The 21,445-nt window shown below is 40.5% G+C and overlaps 2 protein-coding genes across 4 annotated transcripts; one reads left to right on the plus strand and one right to left on the minus strand.

Annotated features, from left to right (window-relative positions):
- The first annotated feature begins 2,166 nt into the window (after positions 1–2,166).
- atp1b4 (ATPase Na+/K+ transporting subunit beta 4) lies at positions 2,167–7,379 on the plus strand. Of its 2 annotated transcripts, none has more exons than XM_069670607.1 (9): positions 2,167–2,334; positions 2,535–2,603; positions 3,245–3,461; positions 4,920–5,048; positions 5,161–5,265; positions 5,559–5,758; positions 6,009–6,065; positions 6,169–6,261; positions 6,349–7,379. In XM_069670607.1, the coding sequence occupies exons 2-9, from the start codon at positions 2,538–2,540 to the stop codon at positions 6,508–6,510; spliced, it is 1,029 nt and encodes a 342-aa protein (XP_069526708.1). In that variant the 5' UTR covers positions 2,167–2,334; positions 2,535–2,537; the 3' UTR covers positions 6,511–7,379. The 2 variants fall into 2 exon arrangements, with proteins under 2 accessions (XP_069526708.1, XP_069526709.1); XM_069670608.1 differs by having other exon boundaries at positions 2,538–2,603.
- Positions 7,380–9,683: 2,304 nt separating this feature from the next.
- On the minus strand, positions 9,684–21,168 carry lamp2 (lysosomal-associated membrane protein 2). 2 transcript variants are annotated; one of them, XM_069669653.1, is made up of 9 exons: positions 21,040–21,168; positions 18,953–19,068; positions 18,052–18,262; positions 17,791–17,952; positions 17,468–17,694; positions 17,242–17,361; positions 16,422–16,476; positions 16,151–16,321; positions 9,684–10,980 (listed from the first exon to the last, which is right to left on the minus strand). In XM_069669653.1, the coding sequence occupies exons 1-9, from the start codon at positions 21,083–21,085 to the stop codon at positions 10,838–10,840; spliced, it is 1,251 nt and encodes a 416-aa protein (XP_069525754.1). In that variant the 5' UTR covers positions 21,086–21,168; the 3' UTR covers positions 9,684–10,837. The 2 variants fall into 2 exon arrangements, with proteins under 2 accessions (XP_069525754.1, XP_069525755.1); XM_069669654.1 differs by lacking the exon at positions 9,684–10,980 and adding an exon at positions 12,356–15,152.
- Between the last annotated feature and the right edge of the window lie 277 nt (positions 21,169–21,445).

The following is a 21,445-nucleotide window of genomic DNA, read 5'->3' on the forward strand; positions in this document are numbered from 1 at the left end:
CACACTCAAACAAGCAAAGTACTCTCGGGCGTTACTTGCTGCTACATTATCAGTTTTCACTGAAGAAAGTAAACGTTACATGAAAGCTCAACCAACCGTTCGATACAATTCTGTTAAAGTTTACTCTAACTTACACATAAAATGCTGAACACCAATAATTGTCGTTCCTGTCGATTAAATAATCAAAAATATGTACAACCACCGAGACAACGTTGCTGCCATTAAATAAAAAAACTAGCAAATGAGTCCTACATTGCATTTATATCAAATAAAAGTGATGATAATAATAAATAAATAAAACTTAACTGAGAGTAGAAATCAGGGCCTAACTAACTGTTCTCTGGTATCCATGGTTACCAACTGACAAGGCTTATCACTGAAATGAGGGGTCAACACCAACCTACCTGGTAGTTTTAAAAATCGGGTTTTGATGTTTAATATCTTTTTAACGTCTCTTAACATTTCTGACAGGTGACACCCCTGTTTAGAAAAAATAAGAGGACTCAAGGCCGAGCAACGAGCGCCACCGTGCGCCGGAAACATAACGTTGCATTCAAGACCTGTCATACATTCAGAGAGCACATTAATTAACCATCAGAGTGACTCATGCTGCCTTCGTGGACGTTTCGTAAGATGCTGAGACATAAACTCTTTCGTACACAAAAATAAATAGAAAGGGCCCCATACGGTTTGTTTGGTAGGCTAGATTATTTTTTACTTTAGGTGATAGATAGTAGTAAAATAAGAAAAAAGAGACAAGCAATGCACAGCAACTGCAAAAACAAAGTTCCTAAAGCAAATTTTGTTGTTCTTTGTTCTGCAATTATGCTGCACTTAATCCCCACTTTATTTTTAGGGCTTCACTCTTAGCCTATATGATATCATATTGCCCAAGTAGCATAAACCCTGCCTAAAAAAAAAATCATTTTGACAGGAACATTTTAAGGGAACAGAGTGGTGTTGATCTTTATCCACTCTTGTCTATGAAAAATCATTTAAAAATGTGTTTTGGAATATGCAGCTCTATTGCAAAATATACTTAATAACCATATCGTGAGCTCGTGTTTGTCAGTTTTATGCCTGAATGTTGTATACTCCTAACTTAATGTGCTAAATCAAATAACCACACCTTTTGTGGTCAGGCTTTAATCCACTTTAGAGAGAGAGAAAATGCACATGCACCAAGTAAGGGATGAACGTGGGGTCAACATGGACCCTGCAGCTCATTGGTGCCCCCTTGCAGATTTACCTGCCAAGGGACATCCCCTGTGCAAATGCATGTCTAACCTCGTGGAAGGACAAGGCATTGAAAAAGTAGCCTTTTAAGTTCACATTCAAGATAGGCACTTTTATAGGGAATGCTCACGTTTAAGTTTATGTGCACGTACAGGCCCATGGAATTAATGCAGACAGGCCCTCCCTGCAGATGTTCTGATGACTTGCTTTTCTGCAAATGTTCTTATGTGGTTAGAAGAATCGTTGGCCTTTGCTGTGAAGTACAGTCACTTGAACACACACGTACACACATGCAGAGGAACGCGTGCACGTTTTTGCTGCGCAAATCTCAAAGAACCGATTTTTTCCATGACGCAATTTCTCTTTTCATGTAAAAAGAAGAGGAGGGGGATAAAAAAAAAAAAAGTCCCTGAAGTCCCCCCTCTCCCACTTTTACACGGGGTACTAACCGAGCGTTACGTGACCGGAGTGCAGATAGGGTTAGGGATGAGGAGGACTACTTGATCTTCAGCGGAGGTGAGCTTCTGGTTCGCTGCAAGAAGAGTCCGCAACTGGATTAGTATGCATGCATGTGCAGGGACAATAACTAATGACAGATATTACAATGATGATGCACCTGTTTCATGCCAAAGATACGCCAGATCTATACGAATTTAAATGACAACAGGAGAAAAATAATTTATTGTTGGAGGGTCTTTTGTGCACGTACAGTATGCAGCCAGGCAGCGATTGAAACAGTGTCTTGTGCTGGGTTAAGCCATAAATATTGTATTCAGGCTTCAGTCTTAGCCCAGCTTAGCAGACAATGGCTGATGGTGTGCGTGTACAGAATGCAGTGCTGTGGTCCAGGCCGCTGCCAAAACGTCTTTGGGACCAAATAAAAAAAAGCACTTTGCATCCCACCCCCAGATTTCCTCCGTCCAGCGTTCATTCACTATGATGCGCGCCTAGTTGAAGGAGGTTCTCCACACCCGCGTGCCTAAAACTTTCTAATGAAACCCCCCAAAACTTTTTGACAAACATTATTTTTGTCGCTCTGGGGGTCAAGAGGGTTCTCGACGTATTAATCCGCGTTTTGCATTGAAAAGAAAACTTCAGGTAGGTCAGAACTTTCATTGGATTTGATTCAATAATAGTTTTTTGTGTTTATTCAGATAGTTTAGCTTTGTTTTGAAAAGTTTTTGTAAAAAAGTTGCTGAACTTGACAAAGTTTGCAGATGTAAAGATGCGTCTCTTTTGTGTCAATGGCACGGTGCTGGATGTGATTGGTTTAACAAGTACCTTTTCTCTCTGTGAAGAAGATGGAGCCCAGTTCCACAGAGGGAGGAGCTGAAGAGACGCTCCTTAAAAATCATCCACCAAGTCTTGTAAGTGCTGAAATTAGACAGAAAAACATATTACTTTTTTTACTCAATTTATTCCCAGAAGCAAATGCAGAAATTAAGATCATATTTTCACAAGCAATCCAAGTTTTTTTAACCAATGAGCACTCTTATCTAAACTCAATAATCTAGTGGTTTTATTGGCAAAAGACTGAAAGTCATAAAACTATTAAAAATTAATTAATTGATTCTTTGAAAGGCCAGTTTCTCACGAATGACTTGTGTCCTGCGGCTCCTCTGGGATCTGTGTGTCCTGGCCTGAGGATGCTGAGAGTCAGTGAGTAACATCTGGCTGTCAGAGTGACCCTCCAGCTCTGCTGTCTGCAGCTGCTGCTCCAAGCAGGAGGGTCCACTCAGAGGAGGTCAGCTCTCCCAACGAGTGCCACAAAGGTCACCAGCGGGTTTATAATTTGCAGAAACAGGGGGACAGGACCAGCAGTGCGATGGTCATTAATATGCAGAGCACTCTCTGGCAGTTTGTAGCATCGGTCATACTCGGAGCAGAAGGCATGCCATTTTTATTCCTGCAGTGATTTGAAAAGAAAAAATAGGGCCGACTGCAGAACTGAGCAGTTGAGAATATGTGTGGTGAGGGCTTTTTTTTCTCTTCTTCTTCTTTCCACCAGCCTCACAAAGTGATTCTCAAACATGGCCAAGAGCTGGAGGAAGAGCAGGAGGAGTTGGCCGAGCACCAGCCTCTGGAGCAGGAAGACCTGAACTTTGAGAGGTGGAAGCGCAGGCCGCTACCACAGAGGACACTCCACCAGAAAATAGACGACCTGAAGACGTACCTGTGGAATGCAGAGACCAACGAATTCATGGGTCGCTCTGGAAAGAGCTGGAGTGAGTTGACGAAGAAAGATAGGTTCTCTGTGTTTGGGATGTGGGGAGGGACGTTTGGATGATTGCTAACTTTATTTTAACTGCATGTTTTTAATAATAACACATCTAATATGAAGTCTGTTACGGTTGAATAATTTTAAACAAGCTTTAAAGCACACGTCTTTAAAAGATGCACTCTGGGATAGTTAAGGGCTGAGAAATGTCTCCTCAAAGTGTGTGTGTGTCCTTATGCTCAATGTTTACATAGGTGCATGGACGATTCAGAATGTCCCGACAAAAACAGACTGCCTGGGGACGCATCCCCAGCGGGTGCACGCTGTTCTGGGCCTCGCATTGGCCAGGAATCACATTCCTCTACATCTTACCATGCTCTCCACAGCCTCTTTCCCAAAGCCTTTGGCGACCTCCTCGCTGAACTTAGCATGCTTATGGCCTCTCAGTTGCAGTAAAACACGTAGAGTTGCCTTTTTTTAATCCATAGAGCTCTCTGCCAAACTGAGCTTTGGTGCAGGCAAACCTTTTTTGGCAGAAGCGAAAGCCCGGACGAGTTTGTTGAGTCAATGATGATGGAGCAGCCTCTTGGTATTCCAAAGGAGCTGCTACGTGATGCTGCAGAGCCCCCACCCTCTGCTTCACGGTACACAATGGCAAACATGATCCAACTGAGTGTAAAGGGAGTATATCCCAGCAAAGTGTGCTGTACATGCATAAGCTGAGATGCTGGATCCCAGGCAGAGATTTCAGCTACATAACCAGTGTGCGCACACTTGTGCAGGAGGAGTGGGGCCCCGTGTGTGTGATGAAGAAAAAGGCCCTGAGTTGAAGTCTGTGCTGTGTGTCCTGTGAGACGAGTGTGTAACAGAGGACACAATACCAGAGTGGGGTGATTGGGGCTCCTTGGAGCTGGCCGGGCCTCTATGGCTGCAAAAGACCTTCACTACGATGGCAACCGGAGGTTCACTGTGTTCCTAAGTGAAAGGACAGCTGGGAGAATTCTCACTGAGCTCAAACAGAAAGGCCTTTGTGGCTCCGGGGACGCAGGGCTGGCGGTAGCTAGTCCCCTGTGAAATTGCCCGCACAGCAAAAGCCATTTCATTTAGGGCACGTTTGGCTTGATTAGTTGCTAATGGACTGTTCAATTGAAAATTGCACCACAATCTTAGTTCCCTTTGCGTCTTTGTTACGAGGTTCTCACATTAGCTCAGTACAGTGGATTTTATACCAGGACAATCACAGTTATTCCCACGTCCAGACATGCTTTTGTATGAGTGAACAAATTAGTGAGCGTCCTGATCAAGGACAGTAGCTGGAGTCCAGACAGACCACACAGTCTGAGCGTCTTTATGGTTCATTGTTTTTACCCACTCAGATCAGAGACAGTTTTTATAAAGAGATGTTACATAAGCCGATTACAGCATCAGATGTTCTCCCTAACAACATTTCCCTCTTCTCTTTCAGGCCTCATCCTTCTCTTCTACGCTGCACTATATATATTTCTGGCGGCCATGTTTGGCGGCTGTTTGTTTTGCCTCATGTGGTCTATTAGTCCCTACCATCCCACCTTCAATGATAGAGTGATGCCACCAGGTAAATATAACCCCAAACTCAATCCACTCCACTGCACCCTCCACCATCCTTCTGTCCGTCGCTTGTACTTGAGTCTCAGCACAGTTGACTGTCTCTGGGTCTCCACTGGCAGGTATGACGATGGCCCCGCACCTAGAGGGCCACGATATCGCCTTCAACGCCTCTGATCGCAAATCCTGGAAGAAGTACGCCCGGTCTATGGATGATTATCTAAGATGTAAGTCTGTTTCTGATGAGGTTGTTGGGTTTGAAGTGGGCATGCAACGAGTTAATCCTCATCTTCACCACCTTTGTCCCCTTTTTCCATTCGGTTCCTGCAGGGCATGCTGGGAAGGGAAGCCTCTTTGTGGGCAGAGTGCAGCCTTTCAATGTGTTTTTTTTTTCACGCCCAGCTTTTGTTAAACTTCCTTAATCAGAGGCCTGAGTCTGGCAGGGTACTGCTTTAGCAAGGGTTTATTTATGCTCTCTCTTTTTCTCTCTCCCTCCTTCTCTCTCTCTCCATTTTTTCAGCATATAACGACGCTGCTCAGGACAGGAAGAACATTCGCTGCACACAGGACAGATACTTCATGCAGGACGACCTGGAGGAGAGCTCAGAGCGGAAAGCGTGTCAGTTTAAGAGGTCCTGGTTGGGGGAATGTTCGGGGCTGCGGGACCCCCACTATGGCTATTCTCAGGGAAGGCCATGCGTCCTCCTCCGAATGAACCGGGTAAGACGAGTGTAAACGTGTGAAGCAGTAGATCACTAAAGAGACAAAACAGGGGACATACAACAGCAGGGGCACAGAATGAAGTTAAAATTAAACCTGTACATTGTATTATTTATAAAAAAATATGGCAGCAAATAAGGTGAATCATGTCTACATACAACAAAAAATATACAAAGAAAAATGAGTCAGCACAATCTTGGCATGCAACCAAGATTCTATCTGACTTCTAACTTTTTTCTTACTTTTACAGATTCTTGGTTACTTACCTGGCCAGGGCAAACCAATAAATGTGACTTGTGGAGTTAAGGTAAAGTAATCCCAACAGTCTTTAATCTCAGTCAAAAGCAATACATCTAAAAATGTATTGGAATGCAAGCAAGTGTGACTCACTACAGTTCTTCCTCTTTCAGAAAGGACCTCCAGAAGCTTTGGGAGAAGTCGAATTTTTTCCCAAAAGCATTTTTGAGCTGAAGTACTACCCATACTACGGGAAGCTCAGACATGTGAGTGACAGATTCATCCATATGTAGATTTATAGATCTTTGAAGTCTGAAATAACACCTGGTATGTCTTTGACTCTTGTGTCTCAGGTGAACTACTCTTCACCGGTGGTGGCTGTGCGTTTTGCAGGACTGCAGTACGACACTCACTTCCAAATACAGTGCAAACTGAACGGAAAGGGCATCATTAATGATTCACCCACTGACCGCTACCTGGGCAGCGTGACCTTTTCCTTGGACGTCGGAGCGTGAGGCAAATATATCGCTGCCGGCAGGATGCGTCCGTGACAAAGAGGCAGTTTGATGTATGAGAAAAAAGTTTTGTTGAACCATTATTTCCCGTGAAACATGTAATTCCCCCCTCCTTATCTTCTACTTAAATATTCATGTCTTCTGCTGTGAAACAAATTCCTCAAGAAGTAGATATTTACTCGTGTTTCTGTCGTACCTTTGTTACCCTGAGCGTGCTACGGGCACCTGCACCCACAACACACAGTGCTGAGCACAGGACGAGTGCGTAGAGAGTTAAAATTCCTGATATTTTGTAATGATTAGCGAGATTAATCAAACTAAATGACACTCTGCCCAATAGTTAGCAGTTCTGGCTATGCAAATACGATTATGACTTAAACATTAAACGGCAATTAGCTATTGTTTTATCAGGTTAGATCATGGTTTTGTGTGCATATTTCCATGTGATGAAGTGTACTAATTTGTTTTTATGCATTATATTTTTCAAACATGTATATTGTAAGAAGTCAAAGAACTATCATGCAAACACTGAGAGCAGGACTTGTGCTGTACTTGCACAGTAAAAAAGACAATAAATGACTGCAAATACACTATTACTATATTTTTGTTGACTAGAGCAGAATTATACATTTATGATAAAGCATCACTTCTCGCCTTCTTTTGTAAAAACAAAATGAAATACTACAAATGACTGATCAATAAAGAGACATACTGTCCTGTGAAGTAGTTTGTGAAAGCTCTGTACCATTTAAAAAGTATAACTGTTGTGTTATAGTACTAATCCTGCCTGAACTGTGCTACTAAACACGGTCTCAATGTTGTATTTATTCCTATTATAGTTCGTATAATAAATACAATGTTCTGGTTTGGACTGTAACTTTTCTTCCACAATATACTGGTAATCCTCATTAACTTTGTATTATATAGTTTAGCAGTCAGCTCATATTTAACCTGTAATTCTCAGTAGGCCTCCACAAATGGTGTATTTACTTATGATATAGAGACCTCAGCAGTACTTTTATTTTTTAATACAATGGTTTTCCTCGTCTATGCTATTATTATGAGTACAATGTTGTTTATCGCAACCTTAGTTACTTAACTCTTAAAACATTATAATATAAATTTGTCCTGCTAAAACTTGATAGTCAGCAGTTATTATTATATTATACATCTGTAATTATGCCCACAAAACCTACAGAATGAAGGGACCTGTCATTAGTCCCGTGTTACGATGGATTAATACATAGGAGAGTTTAAGCCAGGTTACTCAGGTGGATCATACTAAAGAGCACAAATATTCATAAAGGTTCTTAGGCCTCCGTTTAGAGTGTGAGAAATTGCTCACTGAGAATCACCAAGATAAGTTCAAGGCTGCGAACTGAAAAATAAACTCCATATAAGGAGTTCCTGTATCTCCCAGAAAGTTACAGATAAGGCCGCATCCCTGCAGCACCCCAAGAGAGGGAGGCAGAGTACGTGAGGGCAGGGAGGATCTTTTTTTACAGGGTGTTGACCCCGCTGATTGGGTGGCTGGGGGCATGGACTTGTCCCTCCATCAACGACGAGGGAGTGGAGGTCTAAACCGTCGCTCCCTCCATCAGTTTTCACCAATGATTGAAGCTTAGTTGCTAAGGCTAATTAGCATCACATGCATCACACAGAGTATATAAAGCACAAATGTATTAGGAAAGGTTATCCTTTTTTGGGCGGCTGAGTGCAGATAACTGCGTGCAGACTGGAGTGAGCCAAACAGAAAAGGTCCTTGTACAAGCAATTAATTTTCTCAGCAATAAATAGATGTAGATGTAGATGGTAGTCCTTTCCTGAAATTTTGAACACCTGACAGTAAACATGAACAACAGCTGTAATGATGATGATGGGAGTGTCATATGGTATTGAAGATATTTGAACAGATGAAGTCCCTGTGTGGAGTCCTAAAAAGGGCTCTGCCTGGGGACTCTAAAGTTCTGCTGGGGGACCCAAACGCCCACGTGGGCAATGATGGAGACACCTAAAGGTGGGTGATTAGGAGGAAATCAGTGCCCGATCTGAACCTGAGGGGTGCTTGTCATGGATCATCCATAATAAACACTGTGTTCGAGCACAGAGTGACTCATAAGTGTAGGCTTTAAACAGTATTGAGTGGTAGATATTTTTCCAGTATTGGGTTGTGATAGTTAATTTAAAAAGGTCACACAACAAAAAAAAGTTTAAACTCCCGCACAGTCTAACTTGCAGAAATTATATTTGTTTGCAACGTTTCGGTACAAGACCTTCATCATGCAAAACGAAAGGTTGCAAATTAATATCATTTCTGCAAGTTAGACAGTGTGCAGGAGTTTACACTTTTTTTGTTGTATGACCTGTTCCTCTCCTACGCACCTGTTTTGAAAGGGATGTGCGAAGCATTTTTTCAATGATTTGAAAAGGTAAAAGAAGATCTGCAGGGATGAGGGAGTCGTGGATGTAGCCAGACCATCAGTAAAGTTAAAAGAGCAAAACTCTGAGTGCATCTTTAAAGACCGATGATCACCAACAATAGAATTACATCTCTATAGTATATACAAGTAATCCACTTGTAAGTAAAAATGAGGTTTCCTGTAGGTTTGGGATTTGCTATAGCATATACAATTAGTGACAAGATGGCTGACAAAAAGATGTGCATAAGGCTCGCAAAACTCTCGACACAGGGCGTAAGGCACCGCACATGGGGAAAATACTGTCCCTACATACATCTAATTTGGTTTTCTACATGTTGGGTTATTATAATGTCAGAGGAAATTTGAACTATTTCAAGATAAATATTTGATAGATTTTAGACGGTGAGACCTGTGGGACCTCAAACAACCTGGAAGTAGAGCCCATGTGATCAACTGTTTACATCTCAGCAATGAGTCAGGCATCATACACCACGCAGTGTGACCTCTGGGTGAACGCCAGTAATAGATTGGGTGAGAGTCATACCTCTGTGAACCATCCCAGGTTATAAAAAGTACCTTGTTGACCAAAGTCGAGCGGACAGTTTGAGCGATCGCAGCGGTTCACTCAGCAGCGGGAATGCGTCGTTTACGAGCCGCTGACCTTTGTATTCAGTTTTTGTCACGAGAGACTCACGCGCTTCCAGTTCCGCAACTCGAGAGTGGAAAAACACACCTTCAAAAGAACGACAGTGATACAAAACAAGAACGAAACTTTATTTAATTTGTTCCCCACTTGTGTTAAACAAGCTCATCGTATCACATTCTTCATCAGATGGAGACAAGCTTCAAGCAAGCGACTCAGAGGTGCACAACAGAAAGGCACGAAACTGTCAGGGGGGGAGTGATCGAATGTACAGAACTGAGGATTATATACATGAAAAGATGAAGATGATCGTAGTATTCATACTGGAACTGCTCATGCTGTTGATGTTACTGTGCTGTTATATGGAGGGTAGTGTTGGGACCTTACTCCCAACCAACTGTAGTTGTTAAATCACATTAACGACCTTGTTGACCCCTGAAGGTTTGGGTTAGGTGGCCAAATATCCTCGTGTTTAACGTCTAAATTAACATGTGTTTGTAAGGGAACAACATTATAATTAATTCACAAAATACTGAAATCTTTTAAGAGAACATTTAAGGAAATGAAGACACCTAACATCATTTATTTCCAATAAAACACAAAAACTGGTCCCATTGCTGGTAAAGTGTCGTGATAAATTAGTGTCCCTTTCATCGAGCTACACTTAACTGACTCTTTGTGCAACACTTTCATTAAAATGTTAGTTTATGTAAAGTGATGGTTAAAGAAACATTAAAGAAACAGTGGAGTCTGGACTGGGGTGTGAATGACAACAGTGTCTCTATTAGCTTGCTCGTACATTCACGTCATCAAAAATCAATGTCCATTCATTCTATACAAGAGAGTAATTTACACGGATACTATTATACAGCACAGGAAGCGAGAGGGAAAAGCCTCTCTGGGGTTCGGGAGGAGGGAGGGCTCTCTGGGGAGGAGGTGGACGGCTACTCACAGCCATAAATTTAAAGTTTCAAAACATGCAGTCTACAATCAAACGATGCAATATTGATCATAAATGTTTTGGTACTTGTTTCAGTCATTGGCATCAAAGCAAAACAAAAGGAAATCATCGGGGTTGTTGCTGGGATCAATTTTTAAGCTGTGTACGAGAAAAACGGTTATTTTTAAAGGGAGACGGAAAAAAGCAGAAATTTGGGATTTTTTTTCGGATGCACTGACGGGCAGCGGAGAGATTTGGTAGGTGTTTTTAAAAGGAGCTGGGAAGGTTGAGAAGGATGCGAGAGGCAGAAGCAGCTGGGTTGGATTATACAGACTGGTAGCCAGTGCGACTCTTCCTCCGGCCAATCAGGTAAGAGATAAGCACAAGGACGATTAGGAAGCTGAGCGCGACACCCACCGCAATGGGCACCAAAAAGCTCAAATCAGAGTCCAGGAAGCATTCCTCAGCTGACAGACAGAAAGGAGACAGAGAGGAGACAGAAAGGAGACACACAGCAAGTTAGTGGTTTAGTCAGCAGAGAAAAAAGAGAGGGATATAAACAGTGCAATAAGGATTAGACAAAGCAGCCGAGCAGAAAGAAAAGGAGATCAAACCTATAAAAAAGGGGATCAAATTACAGGAAAGGTCATTAAATACTCAAAAGGAATGATCACATAAAATGTTAAAGGATAGTCTGGGAATAATGCAAAATGCTGTCTAAAATAGGCAGCAGATCAACATCACTTCTTTTTTTATGTCAATCCAATAAAAAATACAGCACTGGTTAGCTTAGCTTGGCATTAAGACAGGAAACGGGAGAGCAGCTAGAAGTCAACAAAATCTGCAAAATAGAACCTCTTAAGAACACAAATTAATCTTATATCTTGTTTAATTTATATCTTAAATTATAATTATTTAATGTTACATCTTGTTTGTTTGTTGTGGACAAAATTCAAAGAGTAAAAGAAACAGTGTTTTTTGGGTCGCACTTTTTCAAGGCAGAGAGCAGCTTCCTGGTCTCTTACCAAGGCCCAGGGAAACACGCCGGGTTAGGTGCTTTCTTCTGCCGTATTCACCCATTAAGTTATTTTCATAGAAACAAAGGGAACCAGTTGAGGTTCCAACTCACTGCAAACACTCCAAATATATTTCACTACTGGTATCTTGCATATAAACGAAGTTATAACATGTTAATCGGCGAGCTTTAAAGGTGCTGGTAGGCAGATTTTTGCTACTTTAGGACAGAGCCAGGCTAGCTGGTTTCCCCATCTCAAGTCTTTATGCTACGCTAAGCTAAGTGGCTGCAGTATTTATCTTGTCATTAAACTCTTTACAAAACAACCAGTGAGCATACTTCCCAAAATATCAAGAGTCAGTCAGTCAACAGCATGAAACACCACATAGAAGGATCAGTACAACATGAGTTGGTAATTTTTTCACAATCAGACAAAAGCAGCGAGAAAAACAGGCAGCGGTTCACCAACCCACTTATGCTGTTCAGCATAAAGATCTACACGAGGCAAGGTAATTTAGAAAGACTCGTATCCGGTGGCCATGTTTCTCTTTCTCCCGATGAAATAGGCCATCAGAACGATAACAATGAGAACAAGCAGGGCAACTCCGACAGCTATGGGAACAAGGAAGTTGTCTGCATCAGTCTGGCATTCCACAGCTAGACGAGAATGAAGAGAGCAGAGAGGTGAATGTCTTAACAGGCTGAACAGAAGCATTAAAATGAAGTCATAGTTATGAATGAACGCCTGAAAGGAAGGAAGAAGCACCCAAGTATGTAAAGCATAAACAGCATCATGGTTTTAACAATGGAACAAAAATACTCAGGTGTCCAGGGCAGCAACGCATTTTATTTCCATGAGTCTTAAAATACTAAAAAGCTCCACTTCAGTCTGACACACAATATGAAATCCAATATATCAGCTAACAGCATGAGAGCATGGAGATGAAATCATTTGTAGCCACAAAACACACGTTAAATGATCTTTCACGAGACGGTCTTGCAGCACAAATTCCCTTTGCTGAACTTGAATGTGCAATGTTCTCAACTAGTGACGGCAAATTAAATAATGAGCCGAATCATACCAAACTAAACAGTATTAGTGAGTTCTTGAATCAGAGTTATAGAGGAAGGCACAGGTGTGATGATGAGGAACCTGCGGTGAAGCAGGTGAAGTTAACCTCACGACATTAGACATTTAAACGGGTGCTGCAAAACCGTCTTCATAATTAAGGCAACTGAGTTTGTACAAAGCTGAAATACTGAAAGCAGCAAAAATCACAAGAAAAAAATCAAAGCTCATAATTGATGTACAGCGATTATTCGTACACACGTACAACGTCCTAGGAAAGCAGCTTAAAAAGCAAAGCACTCTCATATTCAGCATAGTTTCCTGCCTGCATTGCTCCAGTCCTGAAGAGTTGAAACAAGGCTAACAGTACGCAGCACTGTGCTAGAATAAGGCAACAATAAACATCCTCTACCACGTGTCGCACGGGCCTTCTAACTTAGACACGTTCCGGGCCTGCCTCCGTCCTGAACACAGCATTAAAGCAACCTGCACCGATTCCCCCGACATAAAAGCTCCTAAAAAACTAATTTCAGCTTCTTACTTTGAGTTTGGAGATGTTCAGATACCATTTTTGTCTTCCAGTGCGCTAAAAAATATCTATAATAAAAGGCGTAGAGAAGTGTAACTTTTTTCTCATCATGATATTGGAACTGGTGTTCCTCGCTATTGGAGGCATTCCTGGTATCATTATTTACTTTATATCAGCGACAGGGTTCTAGATAAAAAACCCACTATTTGCCAATAATATTTGGACAGTTGTGTCCATTTCACGTGAGATTACATTAAATACTTCACTGGATTTGGCAATTTCTTCATCAAAATCTCAAGACATATGTGAGCCAGCACTGTTGAACTAAACTAATCAAACTAGACCCATAAGGTCAAATGACTGTCAGCTTAGCTTAAACTACTTAGCTGAAACTACCAGGCAGACATGTTTCCCCCTGTTCCTGGTCTTTGTGCTAAGCTCAGCTAACTGCCTCCTGGCTGTAGCTACATATTTAGCAAACATAATTTTTTTCTAAACTTAAAATTTTAATCGTTTCTTGTTCCGTCATTTCTTTAGAGAAATACTTGAACATTTGAAATAAAGTTTCCAGGAGTTTTTCCATCCCCTGATCCATCTGCAGCAAGCGTACGCCTTTACACAGGTTATATAATGTAACAACAGTATTGACATAATGCAAAAATCTAAAGAGCGCCATAGTGCATTTGTATGCATGTATCCTCTTTCAGGGTCGTCTGTGCTGAAAGTGAATACCTACACACCAAATTTCTCCCTTTTCTAAATGTAATGCCAAAACATATTCTGTGAGAAAACAAAACATTGACCTTATTTTTCTGATATATTCTCTGACTGGAGCATGTGCAAACGTAAGAGACCTTTTAAACAGAAGGCATTTTGACATGGTGCAGCAGAAAAGGCACAGGTGTAATCAGGCCTCATTCCATGTAGGTTTGTCAGAGCCTTAAATCTGAAATGTCGTCTTTTATGTCTTTACTTCCACCTGGACTTTTAAGTGCTTGAAATGAAAACATGCTCCATGAAAAAGGTCTCTTAATGCAAAAACCACAAACACTTTGATTTCACATTCTTAATATGATTGAAGCCACATAATCATGACAATTATTCCCATGGTTCTCCTGCTCTACAGGGGCAAACATGAGCATATTTCCTTTACAATTTTCTAAGTGAAGCTGACCTTCATCCAGGTTAATGCATTTCTGGGATCAAAATAAGAAAGCTGCTTAACAATCTTCCTTTGATTTGTGAGGGAATTAAAGGGCAAATTATTATATGTCTTAAAGTGAATATTTATGTGGATGAAAAGTCAAACCATAAAGTAAAACACTCAAATTAAATAATGACAAAAAGGGGAATGTCTGCAGAGCAAGTGCAGCATCCTGCAGAAACAACATTTTGGGATAAAAATGTGTCAAATTAATGCAATTATTAAGCTCTACATTTAAAGTCTTTGATGCGATTGTTATTTCTTGAATTAAAACAATAGGTTTGTGTGGATCTTGCACTTGCTCATTAACAAAAATCACAACTAAAAAAAGGACAAGACATCCATTAAACAAAAGTAAAGAAACACACACATCAGGGTAGACAAGTTTGGTCCTTGAGAAAAACACCAAACCCCCCATGTTAACAAGGATTTTACTCTTCTTATTGAAGTATCATTGAAGACCCTGAAATTCAAAAATACTCTGTGCTTTTCTTGTCTCATAATGACCAATAGTTTGAATACCAACAGCTGGTAACATCTTGTTTTCCATAAAACAGCATCGTGTGTTTTCTTTAGTTCAACTTGTGAATTATTTAGTTAATTTGCCAATTAATCAATTGCACATGAAACCCAAGGACCAGGCTTGGAAACCCCTTTGATATTTCAGGATTACAAACTGGATTTAAAGGGTCTGATATCCAACATAAGTCTTTCTTCGACCAATCACGTAAGCGATCACTACAATGAGAATCAAGCCGCCCAGAGCAGCGGCAACAATGACTGGGATTAAGATGCTGGTGTCATCCAATGAACATTCATGGGCTGCAGATAAAGAGAGAGTCAGTCAACAGGTGGAACAGTGATTTTTTCTGATTAACAACACTGAAGTGGAGCAGCAGGTCACGTCAGATCATTTGAGCTCTCAAACTGTGCCAAAATACAACGCTGAATTGTCTCAACTTTGAAGCTGTCACACATCATTGTGAGCATTTTGAATGAACATCAATTGCATGAAGAGTAGATTAACTTTATACAAATTAAGCGATTCTGCAGAAGATAGGTTGGATTTGTTTGAAGTGTCAGGTAGAGCAGACGTTTCTTCATTTTTAAGGGATGTAAAACCAAAAAATTCAAATTTTAAGTTAATGTTATCAAATATTTTCCTTTCTTTATGATTTTATTTTAAGTAAAACAGCACTAGTTGAAGCTAAGGCTGGGCGGTGGCAGTTTGGCATCTTATTCAGCACATAAAATATCACATCATTGCTACTCATCACTGTAAAAAAAAGTAGTTAAAGGCACATGTGATGGTAATCAAGCGTCAGGTGAATCTGACGAATCAACATGTAAAAACATGTAGTCAATCCTTCCTAGTATCCATTTTATGTGCTTGAAAATTGTTTTTAATTCTTAGTATTGTGTTTATTCATATTTTGTCAATTCTCTACGAAAGTCATGGCTTGGACATCTCTGATTAAACATGCAAGAGATTGTCTAATACTGATTATCAACAGAGCAAAACCTAAATAAAATATGTAAAACGTATTTCACTTTTTTTGTACACTAAAAACTAATTAAAAAAAACTTGTTTTGAGCATATAAAATGGTAAACTGTCTTTACCAATTTTCACACTGCCCAGCCCTAGAACTGGTACATGTTAACAAAACAATCAATTTGGTTGCTTCAAATTATATTTCTCATCAAACCGTCGGGGTCATCAGCCGGAACAATTCCTCAGACTGTAACTCAGCTTATGACACAGTTTGGTTAGGACCTGTTCAGTAGAGTCTGTTTTAAGAGGCATTAAAGAATAACCTACCTGTACTGAAAACGCCCTTCTTGACTCCAAAGGGCTGCACTCGAAGGTTGAAGGTGAAGAGCGTGAGCGCGCCTGTGATGGTGTAGTTCTGCTCTTTGTTACACATGTAGGAGGCACCGACAGCCGCCTCCCACAGACTCAGGTTGGTGTTGGCCTCAGAAAACACAGCGCCTTGAAAAGAAACACACAAATATGAAGAAAAAATTAAACATTACCTCGCTTCTTTACATGGCGCCCAGTCTATTTTAGTAGATGTGATTATGGTTTTTACCAGAGCTCGTCTTTCCGGTGATGTTCAGAGCGTGCAGGCGGAATTTCTTTGTGTCCTGTCAGACAGAAAATACAAGTTTAGTAACACACTGACTCAGCATGAGGACGCCTGGGATGCAACATTTCTAGATGTTTTTCCAGGGACAAGTGACATTTGCTTTTATGTCTAACATTTTACGAGATCAACTGGCAGAAATGGGATTAAATATTTCTAAGTATGTATTCATTAGAGTATACTCTTCAGCTGAAAATAACAATAACTGTGTTTAAGAATGATCACCATGTTTCTGCTGCCAGAAAGAACAAATCAAACACTGGCTCTAGAGAGTGCCTTTGCATTTTTCCTGGCCACCATAGATTCTCTAACATGCTTGGAATAGGAGGGTGAGGAGAGTGGTTATCAGTTGAGTGCAATCTGCAACCTCACCACTAGATGTCACTAAATCCTACACAACGCTCCTTTAAGAGTGCAGTGAAAGGTGGCAGGGGAAAGAAATGTTTAAATAGATAGCTAAAAGTAATAGATTTAAGTCCTACTTTTGCAAATTCATATTTTGTTTGTATAACTTCAAAACACAAAAACCTAGTGTTAGCTTTAGATCCAAGGACGTGTTTGTCTTGCAACCTATCTGACACAGCTGCAGGGGTGAAGCCGACCAAAAAGGTTGGGAACCACTGTAATCTATAATTGGGAAATTGCATTTTTAATAGAGTACTATTGCTTATCTTAATCTTACAGACTTTCATGGATCCTTTAAACACTTAGAACATGTCAGGCAGGTTAATAAAATGCATATAACAACATATTGTTGAGGACCTACATTGGTGAAAGTGAGCATGATGGTCATTGTGTTTGACGTCACCACCAGATCGCTGCTGTTGTCTCCACATTTTCCAGTGACTGAGGTCCCATTAGGGTCAAAGTTCATCTCCTGATATTTCTATAACAGGGGGAAGAGAAGAGAATCCAATCAGCGGGGGCTTTATTTGTGCATTATCTAGAAAACAAGGAGCTTAACAAGATTAATTCAGTGTTGGTGAATATACCTCTCCCTGCTTCACACCGATCCGCAGGCCAAATTCGGCCAACAGACAGGCCGTGCTGTTTTCATCCCGTTTGACGCTGTAATTCCCAACACTGGGTGGGGGGAGAGTGGGGGTCGGGGTGGTTGTAGGAACAGGGGCAGGGGTTGTCTTTGTGGTAGGAGCGGCGGTGGGGGCATGAGTGGTGGGGGGAGCGGGGGTTACGGGTACATCAGCAGCACAAGAGGTAACTGTGTGAGGAGAAAAGGGGAGAGAATTGTCCGTCAGTAAAGACAGGAGAGAAATAAAACAGTCACGATGAGATGTGACGCTGCAGCTGTACTTACTGTTCTCACTCTTGCTGTTGTTGCTGACAAAAGCCTGTATGAGCACGTTCCACAGAGTCTGATTGACCATTTTCGATTCAATGGTGTCGCTACTCTTGCATGAGTAGCAGGTGTCCTTGACCACACCTGAAATTTCCGGCGTCACGATAACAGGGATGGTGTCTAGAAGAAATGAAAAAAAGCACATGAGCATCAGCACAAAAGCCTATCATGAATGAGTGTATGTGTATATATGTTTTAACTATCAGGGGAACAAGTTACCATTTGACGTAGCATTGGGGAAGAGGGATTTGTCGCCGAGGTTGTAGGCAAAGGTGATGGAGTCTGCCTCATAGTTTGATCCATTGATGGTGAAGTTCACACTCCAGGAGTGTCCTTCTCCAAAATTAATCTTCAACATAGAACTTGTAGAACTGCAGTCACTTCCATTTGTTGTGACTTTACTTGGGAGTTCAATCTCAGCTGTTTCAGTCTTAAAGAGAGCAGAGAGTGGTCTTATTGATAAAGTGTTTCAAAGCAAACTTAACAGACCTTAAGGACATCCTAAAAGGGTATAATTTATTTTAAACAAAGCATCTACCACTGAACAAGTAATAGACAATGTATTTTAGTACTTTAATTGATCTTCTGATTTCTTCTGGCAAAAAAACAACTTCAAATAAACAACTAACTCTTTAAAAACACTTTTTTATTACTTAAAACATTTCCCCTGTATACAACATGAACATTATTAAGATAGGGTCAGGTAGACCGCTACAATGACAAATACATTCAAGCTAGAAGGATATTTAATACGAGTTTAACATTTCTGTGAACTCTTCTCTCTAGCACAACAACACACTTGTGAAAAGACAATAGCAGGAAATGTACCAGGAAAACTCATTGACTGAAAAGCTGAATAGCAAAAATATAACTGCTTATAGTGACTCCCCTCATTTCCCCTTCACTTGATGACATGTGCTCCCACAAGAGCAGTATGACAGTCACGCTGTTGAGCTGGACTGATAAGAGCAGAGCTACATTGCTTTATTCAAATTACATAACGATACTGTGTAAAGTGATGTAATAAAAATGACAAACAGTAGACTATCAGATGTTGTACTTAGACCAGCTGTTAAGTAGAATAACTGATGGTTAGTGTGACAAAGATCACGTCACTCACCTTATTGCCAGACACTTCATATGAGACTGAGAAGTTCACCATTACATTGGCATATATGCATAACTTGTCTTCGCTGTCTGTGACCCGCACCTCAACGCCATGTGACAGCTGGACAGCTGAAAAGGAAAGAAATGTCACTAAATTTTCAGGTAAATAGGTTACTTTCTTTCAAAAGCCAACAAGTCAGTGTAAATGGATGACCATCATTTCCATGTGCTAAAATAAGACGACACAAGACCTTGATTTCAGGAACCTAATTCAATCTGTAAAAGCCATTTTCAGGTTGTAAAACAATGATATGATATCCCCCATTCATATACTTAAAGACTGAGTTTAAAGTTTTACTGTCACATCATCGGATTTCTGAGCAATTTCTTGTGTACGCAAGAACTACATGACACTAAGTTGATATCAATACACTCTTAATACAATATTTTCTGTCATACTTGCAACAATGAAGTGTACCTTTTACTGGCTTTCAGAAATTGTATTCACTTGAACAGACTAAGGGCCAAGGTCCGTTCACAATTACTCTATGGTTTTATAAATATGCACAGTCATCAGCTTATCAACAACAGCTTCACCACAATCCCAACGTCACATACATGTATAAAGCACCTGACCTGAACTCAAACACACATGTTGGTTTGTGAACATGCTATAAAATACAGTACCAAGTTTTAGACGTAAACTTAGCTTCAACCCAACTGAAAAAACTGGGTCAGTACTTATTGTAAAGTCTCTCTCTTGCACTGATTTCGGTTAATTGAAATCACAGTTATCATTTTGTTGGAACTAACTGTGGTGACGCCTATTCAAACACAGTATGTGAGATTGTATGTTAAAAATATTTGTAATTCAAACATAGCTGAAATACCTGATAAGGTCATGGAACCTAATGGGTCACATAATGTTGTGTAACACCAATACATGTCAGCACTGCTTAACATTGTGTAGCATTGGCTAGTATTAACAGAGTAATTGATTACTAAGGTTGCCCCAAATTAAAAACTCTCAGCTGAAATTGAAAGTAATATTATTTAAAACAAACAAAAACCTACTAGTTGTTCTTCTCTATTTATTATTTTTAGCCATCTTTTTTTCTTCTTATTGTTATCAGTAGCGTCAATATTGTCTTTTTTGTTATGTCATCTCTTAAAATACAAGTAATAATAACAAAAAATAATAATAATATTGTTTAGAAAGATCTTTTGCCTTTTAACGTCCAATGTTATGGAGGCATATACATATTATGTCAGCTGGGTTCGCCACTGAACGCTAGCTATATCACATAAGGACGAGCGTCCTTATGTGATATGCAGTCACGTGCTAGCTTACAGTAAACTGCCTAACGTAGCTAATGCTAACTATAAGAGCCAGTGGACACAATGATTATATGTTAGAAGTTTCCCGGTTTCGGGCATCACTTTACCTAATTTAACCTTGGTGTGAGTCACTCATGTTATTCAGCAGCAGACATTACATCGACAGTCTGCGGGTTTATCCTCAAGCCACACTTTAGCGTCAATACAAGTGTTATCCAACCCGTATGCTAACGGCTAAGCTAACCCGTATGCTAACGACTAAGTTAGCTAATGCTACCTGGCCAACGCATTACAGAGCGGTAGCATAATTTTAAAGTCAGCTTCGCAGTTCATTGCAGTCAAGGCATAGTTCGTTTTTTTATACACTGACATGAAACTCTATGTAGCAGCTGTGTTGAATATTTATATTTTAGAGCTAAGCGATTCAGTCTAATGTTGTTGACGTAGGTAACAATTAGCAAGCAAGCTAGTTTCAAAACATCACGACTAGCTATGCTGCTCCAACAGCTGATGACGGCTTCGTTTTAAAGCCTGTTAGGATAATTTACCCAAAGAGCATTTATTTTTAAAAATTAAAGATCGTTTACAACAACAAGACATTTTTAAAATCCGTTTTCCAGAGCTGCATTTAGCCTGTGCCCAACAGCTCCGGGCCCGGGGTGTCCAAGAAGTTTACCCGCGTCACTTCGCAGTAAAGGGTAGCAATATTTATCTCACAGTTTTTCAACGGATTTAAATACCAAAAAAGGTAAAAGTACATACCGATTCCAGATGCGAGCAATAAAACAAATGCAGCATATCGGTACATGATGGCCGAGCAGTTAGGGGTGTCAGCCACCGGAGAGAAAAATAACCCGACAGGAACGCTCAGCCAGCGGTGTTTGAGGTGTAGCTTTGCAGCCGCCGACTGTACCAGGAAATGGAAGTCATATGACAGTGACCAGTGTGTCAACCCAGAAAGAGGTGTGGACTCAAAATCGAGCTTTAAATCTTTCTCCTCCTTTTATATAGTTAATTTTTGTACTACATTCATTTTAAAGGTTTACCAGAATGTGAATATTTACCAGCATCAGACAATGAATGCTTAGTAATGCATGTGTTTATGAGTTTTTCACTGGTTATGAAACAGACTGGAACTAATGCTGATATATCTATATGACCCACAAAA

This window comes from Semicossyphus pulcher, unplaced genomic scaffold (assembly GCF_022749685.1).
Source record: "Semicossyphus pulcher isolate SPU_LCO1_2020_fin unplaced genomic scaffold, fSemPul1.0.p SCAF_2, whole genome shotgun sequence".
In the NCBI taxonomy this organism is placed as follows: domain Eukaryota; kingdom Metazoa; phylum Chordata; class Actinopteri; order Labriformes; family Labridae; genus Semicossyphus; species Semicossyphus pulcher.